This window comes from Gopherus flavomarginatus, chromosome 6, assembly GCF_025201925.1.
Source record: "Gopherus flavomarginatus isolate rGopFla2 chromosome 6, rGopFla2.mat.asm, whole genome shotgun sequence".
Taxonomy (NCBI): domain Eukaryota; kingdom Metazoa; phylum Chordata; order Testudines; family Testudinidae; genus Gopherus; species Gopherus flavomarginatus.
Genome location: NC_066622.1, coordinates 18052110 through 18062361, shown reverse-complemented (window position 1 = coordinate 18062361; position 10252 = coordinate 18052110). Strand labels below are relative to the sequence as shown.

The following is a 10252-nucleotide window of genomic DNA, read 5'->3' as shown; positions in this document are numbered from 1 at the left end:
ACTCTCTTCAAGCACTTCACAGACTGATTATAATCAGACCTTTCTCCCTCACCTTCATATTTTATATTAGATGTTACCTCCAAGCAGCCAATGAGGCTGCTGGCTACCTCCTGCTGAGGTGCAAATCATATAGTTATTGTTGTCATTGCCTGCATTGTTGTCATTGGCCAAGGTGTACAGCAAGAGTAACTCCATTCCCTTGAGTGACAGCACCTTTCGGTAAGTGACATCAGACTCAGGCCCTAGAGCAGCATAAGTGATTTGTCTTTGAAACCAGCTCATGTGTGTAGTTAAACATCATCCTTTTCAGACCCAAGATCTTTGTCAGGGGTAGACAGAGAAAGGGGGCGGGGAGTAGGAAAAGTAAATGCCAACACTAAAGGCCACCAGATTAGTAACTATGATAGCACTCCAAAGCCATTGTAGTCTGTGTTGTTGTGTAACTGGGTACAGTTACTAGCACAAGCTAACTGACACAAACAATTATAATGTGCAGTGTTGTTGTAGCTGTGTTGATCCCAGGATATTATAGGACAAGGTGGGTGAGGTCGTATCTTTTTGTCCCAGATCTGAAGAAAAGCTCTATGTAAACTCAAAAGCTTGTCTCTCTTACCAGTAGAAGCTGGGCCAATAAATGATATGACCTCACCACCTTGTCTTTATAAGCAATTCTACCACAGTCAAAACAAGGGTCAAACATTTAGCCAAGTGATTATAGCCCTTGTAGCAGGACAAGTATGGAAAGACTAATTTGTATCCAAACCTAACTGATACAAATTATTCTCTCGGATTTGGGGTATTATTGCAGGGGATTCAGATTTAACCCAAATTGACACCAACTTGGCAAAAGGCTCGTGCTGCACATTCCTTCCATGCAGTAAACTCAAAACAAAACTGGAGTGTATAAATCATACAGCAAAGCTCCCTTCTCTGGTCAGCATAAGCCTCTGATGTCTCCCTCCATTGACAGTAGCCCCCTTCTGTTAAGGTCTTGAGTCTAAACAGGCTCAGTGGTATCTAAGTGACTCCAGCTCATAGTACCTCTTTAATATGGAGATATATCTATCTCATGGAACTGGAAAGGGCCTTGAAAGGTCATTGAGTCCAGTCCCCTGCCTTCACAGCAGGACCAAGTGCCATCCCTGACAATTTTTGCCCCAGATCCCTCAAGGAGTGAACTTACAACCCCAGGTTTAGTAGGCCAATGCTCAAACCACTGAGCTATCCCTCCCCCAAAGGGTCCCTCTCTAAGCAACCCCTGAACCTGGGCTGGAAATTAAAAACTTACACCCCTGACCTATCTGGTTTGGCAGGATCTTCTTCTACTGACACCATTGGTGTGGAGTATGGCTTTGGACTTGGGGTCCTTTCAAGTGGGCAGCATGAAGACCTACATACCCCTCACAGTAAACTGGTCAATATTTTCTTATCAAATTGCTTTTTGACAGAAAATTGGATTTTTGACTAATTTTTTTGCAGAGCGTGTCTGTTTTCCATGGAAATTTTTATTTTTCGCTAAAATATTTTGGTTAAACCCCAAAAGGTTTGGGCCAAAAATGGGAGCTGTAGTGTTTTGTAGCAAGTGATAGTTTGCATCTCATGTCCTCATTCTACATGCTAGGGTTCCCCGCAGGATTACGTCTCCCCCACCAATAAGGGGACTCCTGTGTAACATGGAATCCCTGGCAATAGCGCACTGTGGGAGATGGTGTCCAGCTGCAGAGCCTGGTACATAGGGGGTAATGGGGACACAGAGCAAACTCCCATTTTCAGCCAAAACTCAACAATTTCCATGGAAAATGGAAATGGAATTTTTTTCATTTTCATTTAAAATTTCAGACTACCTCTACCTCACAGCCCTAAAGTAAGCAATGGAAAAATCTTGCTGATTACGTGATTGGCTTAGCACTGGGTAGACTAGACACTACATTTTAAATGGCTGAACACCCAAACTCTGTAAGGAATAGAATACTTGTGGGAAATATTTGGCAGAGGTTCTTTCCTTTCTGACGTGAATTAGAATTCTTGCCAAACCCAAACATTCAAAATTCATGAGTTGCCCCATAAAGAAATTTTAATGAATGAATAAACAGTTGTTGTTTTTTTAATTTGCCTTCAGGTTTGTTAACCTTTTGGGGGCACTTGGGTCATGTTTCCAAGCTTTTCTCTGCAACCATCAGGGCAGAAATGTTTATTAGAAAAATATAAGAAGAAAGCTGAGAATTGCACCTAAATGCATGTCTCCAGGAGCTGGGGCTTTACATAAAATATCAAATATGACAAGACTTGCAATAAAATCTAAGTGTTGGCAACCTTGCCATAGTATCTGAGCATCCCATTCAATCATTCCTGCACCATACTTGCATTTATGAAACTCTTTACACAGCGGCTTTAGGCGGACACTGACGTTTCCCTGTTACTCCATGGCAGCCGGAAAGATGGGTTGCTCGTGGCTTAGAACTGTCGAAGTTAAAATAGATCTATTTAACTAGAAAAACAGATGTCTCCTAGCATCAAAGATAAATGTATTTGTTCCCAACTGAAGTTTGTATGCTCAGTCTTCTTTAATCATAGTACAGCAGGCATCCAAAACCTGTCACATTTATCTTTTGAGCACAGCACAGAATGCTATAGTTCCCCTGGGAGTGGCAAAGAACTCCGCCACCAGTGTGTTTCATTTTCTGCCTCAGCTAATTTTCCACGGGCCAAGCAAACGTATGTCTTTTTATAAAGAAAATTCCAAAGAGTTGTTAAGAATTGAGGGTAGATTTTCAAAACATCACACGGAGGTTTTATAGCTATGTCTCACATTGATGTTATTGACTTAAATCCTGCACAAAACCTCTAAAATAGGAGGAAGTATGTCCATTGGGTAGAGAATAGGATTTAAAGGCAGGACTCTTGGTTTCCTAGCTTTGCCACTGATTTTCTGCGTGAGCTTGATCAAGTCATTTTATCTTTCTGTACCTTAATTTACCCTTCTGTACTTAGGGTGTTGGCCTATGAGATCCCCACATGAAGTATTTATTTAAAAGTATTATTTAAATACACATCCAGGACGATCTTTTCCACTCCAAAAGTTCTGGGAGAGACATCAACTTGTTCCAATCAGCGATGATGCAAACACACAGCATAAGGTATTGTATTTAATACTTCCCAGAATCATTGCTATTTCACAGATTGTTTTTTATTTACACCAGACTATCCTACTGAATGGAATCTAGCATTTTCCCTTGCTAATATTTATGCTGTAATTCGTTGTTTTTGGGGAGAGTTGATAAGTCGATAACAATGTTATCACAATTTAACAGGCAGGAGTTATTTTGTTTTATTTACATTATACAATTCACATGCAATGAAGGGTGTGAGCATTTCTCAGTAGTCAGGTTTTGGATGGGCCGTGAAACTATGAGCCCTAATTCTACAGCTGACAACTGACAAAACTCGTAAGGCCCAAACCAGAGTTTAATCAACAATGTCTTAAAATAAAAAGATCAGTTATAAAAGTGCATTCATTCCCCACCCCCAAATTCAATACCAGAAAACCTATAATGCCTCTAAAAATATGACTAGCTAACAGAAAATAACATCAGCTCAGCAGCTGGAAATAGCCAATGCCATGCAGCTACTATAGTTATAAGGGTGTCTCTTTTACATGTATCCCTGACAAAGAGAAATAGCATGCTAGTTCCAGAGTTCCTAGATTGGGATGGAAGACCCAATACAATATATATTCACACAGGTATAGACAATAATTTTACTGATTCCACTAATACACATAATTGTAAAATAAGCATTTTAAGAGTAAGGGAAAGGTCACTTCTCACATATGTCCTGTTAGCCTGAGATGAGATGGTGACTAGCTCATTTGCTATTTCTACCAAGGCTGGTCAAAAAATGTGGAAAAAAAATCAGTGTTTTTTTTTCTTTTGCTTTTTTTTTTTAAATTTCAGTTACAGAATTTGAAAAACTCAGCCCATCCTACTCACTAGTAAAGGGAGGTGAGAGCTGTAATGGGAGTGAATTTAGCAAAATAGCACAAACTCAATGAGTGTCTCCAACCACTTCAGTTCATTCATTCTGATTTCTCTTCACTTGGTCTTGCTATCTTTTCCATCAGACCTTAGGTCTTCTAGTCCCCGAAGCATTTTGGAACAAATACATTGTAATGGGATTCTACTCAAGTCCCACCCAAAATTTAATTTCTGCCAACAATTGCAGACTTTTTGAAAGTTTCTACTGAAGTGACCAGCAGTAAAACAGTGACATTCAAATACTTTTTTGAGGATTCAGCACCAACGTCCCATTGAGTTGGATGGAATTTCTCTCTCTCTTTCATTCCATTTACTTTATAAAAGTAACAGTGTTGGAGGCTTCAGTTACAAACTGGTAAAACTGACCCAGTTAAACAACACAGTTTGGTTTGCTGTATAGATGGGACCTATCTGTATTAACCACATTTCCAAACCATACTGCCAGCCTACTCCATCTGAAGCTGCAATATGAGACAAGGGTTGTACAATGTATAATCATTGCTATAAAAACCTCCACTTTCATAGGTAGTAAATTCACTGACAAATTATAATAATTATAATAACCTTTAGGAGGACTCAGTGCCTCCATGCCTTGTCCCGCTTATATCGGACTGTTCCATAGTCTGAAAAGATTAACTTCACCAAAGAAATCCTCAGACCCTCTGGCTTTCAGTTGGATGATGAAATGCAGCAACATGTCAACAAAGCATCGTAATCTGACTATGCCTCAATGTGATATAGCACAGTCACAGTGGTGGAAAAGATCCCAGAAAAGATGTGACCATCAAGTTCTATTAAGTTTTATTAAGACAATTAGACTTTTATTAAGACGGGTATGACTTAGATGGAAAGTGAACAGTTATGGTCAACACATCAGGACAGCCTTCAGGCCTTTTCACATAAAATAGAAGGGACAGATGGAGGAAAGAAAAAAACAGTTTAAGCATATTTAGGTCCCGATCATGCAAATTGCTGACCAAGGGGCCCCAGTTATTTCAGTGGGGGTCCACCCATGCAGCTAACATTGCAAATTTAGGGCCTTAGAGTCTATTCCGGATGCTTGAAGCTTTGCGTTAAAGAGTAGAAGTTAACAGCAACATGAAGTCTAGCTCGATCATTAAGAGCCATTTATTTTAATCTTGAAGGTATTTAATGAATCACAGCTTCTCAAGTGGAAATTCAAGTGTAATAACAACGACACCTAGCACACTGCATTTAATGAACACCAACAACTGTCGCTGGCAGTAATAATGCTTAGCATTGGGGCTAATGGATCTATTCATTGCTATTAATACATACTATTCATTTATCCCTCTCAGAGGTGTGGCTCTATGCCACAATTTATTTCAATGTTTATCAGCACTGTCCCGTGGTGATTAGTATTTTTAGATATTTTTTAAAAAAATCTGATTTAAATAATAGCTAAAAATATTCCTAGCCAAGGCTGTAAGTGCTCTAAAAACTCCAGTAACAGCACAATTACATCTCAGCAGCATTAAATGATCAATTCAGATAGGAACTCAGCCAGCCAGATACTTACAGAGACTTCTTTCCACCCCTCAGTCATTGAGGGACCCATACTCTCAGCCCTCTCCAAAAGCCCTATCAAAGAGATGTCATTGGTTAACAAATTCGGACTATTTTGGACTAAGAAGGGGAGCAAGATCCAGAGTCCTGGTGACCTCACTCAGAACACTCTGTTAGCCACCCCCTCTCTGTTGAAAAGAGGGGGATTCAGCTCACGTGCTCCTGCTGAGTGCAGCTAGCAGTAGAATGTAAACTCTCTTCCTTGATGACCTCAGAGCAATGTCAGTATGGACCGAAATGTATAAAGGTTTTAGAGTTATAATAGGGCCTCATTCTGAGTTACATTAAGGTCAGTTTATACAACTCTGACAGCATAAACCTGCCTTAAAGTAGGTGTAGGCAGCTCCCCAAATATCTCTTATGTAGGGAGCCTTTCTGGCTGGTGAAGTACTGGAATAAAAGTTATATATCAGCTGTGCACCCAGGCCAGACAAAAGGCATGGATCAGGGCATGCCAGCGGTGTGGCCAGGGAACACTACACTACAGGTATTCTCCATCTCACAGTTTATAATAGTGGTTCTCAAACTTTTGTACCGATAGCCCTTTTCACATAGCAACTCCCCCATTATAAATTAAAAACACTTTTTTACATATTTAATACCATTATAAACGCTGGAGGCAAAGTGGGGTTTGGGGTGGAGGCTGACAGCTTGCGACACCCCAAGTAATAACCTTGTGACTCCCTGAGGGGTCCCAACCCCCAATTTGAGAACCCCTGGTTTATAAGTTCCTTACTGATTCCCCATTGCTGCTGCTGCTGCATTTGTTTTGCAGCAGCACCTAGGAGCCACAATCATGGATCAGGCCCGCATTGTGCTTGGCACTGTACTAACACAAAACAAAAAGCCAAACCCTACCCCAGAAAGCACCCAATCTAAGTATAAGCATCATGCCTGCAATTTTGCTTGTCCATTATGCAGTCCATGCAAAAGGATATTTTCATGAAAAATTCATATTCTTTTTTTCTGTCAAAAATTTTCAGTGAAGCGTTGCCATCTGGAAAATTTTGACCAGGTCTATACAGATTGAAAAAAGAGATGGAAGGAACTTTTTGCCCAAAGATGTGTTTACATGGTGATGGATTAAAATGAAAACAAAAATCCAAAATTTGATCAGCTCTAGAGAAAGGCTCCTACAGCCTCTCTCTCCCTGACATGCTTCATACCTACATAAGGGATGTGCGATGGGATAGCCTAATTTTGGCAATTAATTGGTCTTTGACTATTAGCAGTAAATATGCCCAATGGGCTGTGATGGGATACTAGAAAGGGTGGGACCTGAGTTACTACAGATAATTCTTTCCTGGGTGTCTTGCTGATGAGTCTTGCCCACATGTTCAGGGATTAGCTGATCGCCATATCTGGGGTCAGGAAGGAATTTTCCTCCAGGGCAGATTGGCAGAGGTCCTGTTTTTTGGGGGGTTTTTTTGCCTCTCTCTACAGCGTGGGGCATGGGTCACTTGCTGGATGACTCTCTGCACCCTGAAATCTTTAAACCACAAGCTGAGGACTTCAATACCTCAGACATAGGTCAGGGGTTTGTTACAGGAGTGGGTGGGTGAAATTCTGTGGCCTGTGTTGTGCAGGAGGTCAGACTAGAAGACCATGATGGTCCCTTCTGAGTCTATAAGGATGACAGAGAATCAGACCCCTAATGAATCAAATATTTGAATATCATTGGATATTAACCTTTTGGTCACATGACCTAATAAGTAAGTCACTGAAAAATTGGCTAGTAACAACATATCCTCCATTCATTTTTTTTAAACTTCACATTTTTTGTTATTTTATAAAATATAAACAATAATGAAACAAAACATATATAAATACAAGCACAGGATGGAAATAGCATATAAATAAGAAAATTCAAGAACAGGTTTGTTTATGATAATCGTCAGCTACCTGACCAAAGTATCTTGTTAACTGTTTTCCCAGACAGGCAATAGCTTATTGTCCTTAACTGTATCAATCTGTTCCTAATATTTCTGCTCATAGAAATGATGGATAACATTAGAGAGCACACATATTACCAAAGAAATGCTGTCTGCATATAGTACAGTAAACTTAGTTTTTTTGGATGAAGGTTGAAGTTCAAAAAGGAAGTATGTGTGTGGAATCAGAGAAGAAGAAAAGGGATGTAAGGTACACAAGAAGGAGTCGGGAAAGCTTAGCATAGGCTTGGCACAGAATATTTATTAGCTCATTTGGTATAGCTACAGTATTCACCAGGGAACACAAGTATCCTAATTTGAGTTGTAGTAATGTACAGGATTCACATATATACAAGTCTGGCTAAATGAAGAGCAATGAATGGAGGATTCTGATCATTACTTAAGTCTGCCAAAGTCTCTGGTATCTAGCTGGCATGTATTTAGCCATCACAATCATACATGACAGCAGATAATACCTTACATCAGATACAAAGACTTTTAGTGAAAGCAAAATAGGTGAAAAGGGGGAAAAAAAACAAAGTCCCATAACATGAAGGTATTTGTTACATACATATAAAACAGTACATCTGTATTTTGGGTGATGAGTAAAATGAATAAAGCCCATGATCACATTAAACCCGTAATGAAAGAACTACTCTTCTCATGTTACTGGATGGATAAGAGGGACAGATGGGAATATGATGTGTAGGGAGACTTACATCTACTCTACAGACCCTTTATATCAGGCTAGTTGGCCTGAAGGGCCCATTGAGTAATCTGACCCTGTGTGTTAGTCTTTCTAAACATTTTGTCCCCACTTATGGGTTTTGCTTTGGGAGGGGAACGTGAAACTCATACATTTGTTTGGCTTTTATTTTCATCACTCACTTTTGCGTCAGCTTTGACTTTAATTCTGACCTTTGAATTGTTTGTGAGGTGGGAGTGGCTGCAGGGGGTGGGCTTTAGCTACTATGAACACAGAATGCTCAGAAAACAATGCATTCCATGGTGGAAATTGGGATTAGAAAATCCTCTTTGCCTCCTGACCCTTGAAAATGGACCATGAACAGAATGAAGATGACAGTAAGTAAACTAAAGGAAATATAGCCCAGAAAGGACCATTTCTCTAATAGTTTGTTGTCCTATTTTGTTATAATGCATGCTTAAAAATAGTTATAGGCTTTTCTTTCAGGTCATGCACTGAACAACAGTATGTTTCCAGCACTGAAAAGGCCCACAGTAAATACATGCATGCTTCCTCCCATTGTCTGTGAAAATGTGACAATTGTCAATTCATTCCTTAAATACACCCTCTGGACAGCTGAAGGTGTTCAGTGCAAACTTAGGTCCAGATCCAAAGTCCACTGATATCAGTGGAAAACTCCGATTTCCTTCAAAGGATCAGGCCCTTAAAATCATCTTCCATAACTAGAATTCCATAGTAATTTTGCATCATAGTTTTGTTTTCAATAAACGGAGGACTTTTGAATCCTACTACAAAGCTGCATGGCAAGAATTGAACAGGGACATTTATATCCTCTAATAAAATGCTGTGCAATTAAGACATCTCTGATAAAAGATCTTTTATCTGAAATCTTTGTCTGCACTTTTTTAAAGAGATTATAATACAGTTCCAAGAGAGACATCCATTTCAAGGGGCCCCCGTGATACACTGCTGTCACTAATACTGCTGAAACGTCAGTGAGTACTGATGTTTAATTCGTGAATGATGAAAGTCTTGATGATTGTTCGGAGAAATAACGATGCTACATGAAATATTGTTAAATCAAGATAAAAAGGAGATATTAATCTCTATGCAAAAAGCTGAACTCCAGGTCTGCCTAACCACCAAAGAGTTAAGAAATAGGTGAAAGGATACAGAGTGAACTGGGTTTCAATGATGCTTTTCCTGGGTGTTATGAGAAATAATTATATTTGAAGGTTATATTTTTCTAATGAGTGAGATTGGCTAGATGTTGTTCAAAAAGGGCTGAATCCAAAGTCATTGAAAACTATGGGAGTCTTGCCATTGACTTCAAAGGGCTTTAGATCAGACCCTGCAATAACATATACTCTTACATGTATCCATTAAAACATTGCACCTCCAGAAAAAGGGCATCGTTACAAGCAGATTGCAATTTAAAAAAAGAAAATGATCATCCCAATATATTATGAGTCATATAAATGTATTGACACCATTTACTTCTAGCTTTAAACCTTCCCTTTCTCATCAAAAGGAAAAAAATAATTTCTCAATACTTAATTCCTGCCAACTATTGACAAACTTTCCCATAAACATTCCTTTACATGTAGGGAAAGGACGACAGATTTAAACCGACTGTAATACCAGAACTCTCTCAAACCATTTTTAAGCTTTGTGCAAATATCACTTTCTCCATTTCCAGTAAAAATATATAAATGCTTTTGGTGTGCTAAATGGCATAAAAGAATGGTGGGGAAATAAGAAATGACAAAGTTCTGCTTATTTTATGATAGGGGAAAAATGTATTTGGCAATTTATTTTATATGTGCCCATCACTCATCCACTCGTATCTACATTGTGGATTCTTAACCAGGCAGTCCCAATCACTCTGAGCTTCCATATTGCTCAATGGAAGGGAAGGGGCATTGGTTTTGCAGTCTTGTTATAGACCCCCAAAGTCTGAAAAACAAATGACTGAGATGTCACAGAAAGTATAA

The 10252-nt window shown here is 39.3% G+C and overlaps 1 protein-coding gene across 1 annotated transcript in view; it reads left to right on the top strand.

Moving 5' to 3' along the window:
- The first annotated feature begins 8549 nt into the window (after nucleotides 1-8549).
- Nucleotides 8550-10252, top strand: part of LOC127053201 (protein SSUH2 homolog) — a 31447-nt gene continuing 29744 nt past the window's right edge. The window contains exon 1 of the mRNA XM_050957521.1: nucleotides 8550-8635. Within this exon, the coding sequence (XP_050813478.1) occupies nucleotides 8608-8635 (28 nt within the window). The 5' untranslated portion in view covers nucleotides 8550-8607. The remainder of the gene's footprint in view (nucleotides 8636-10252) is intronic.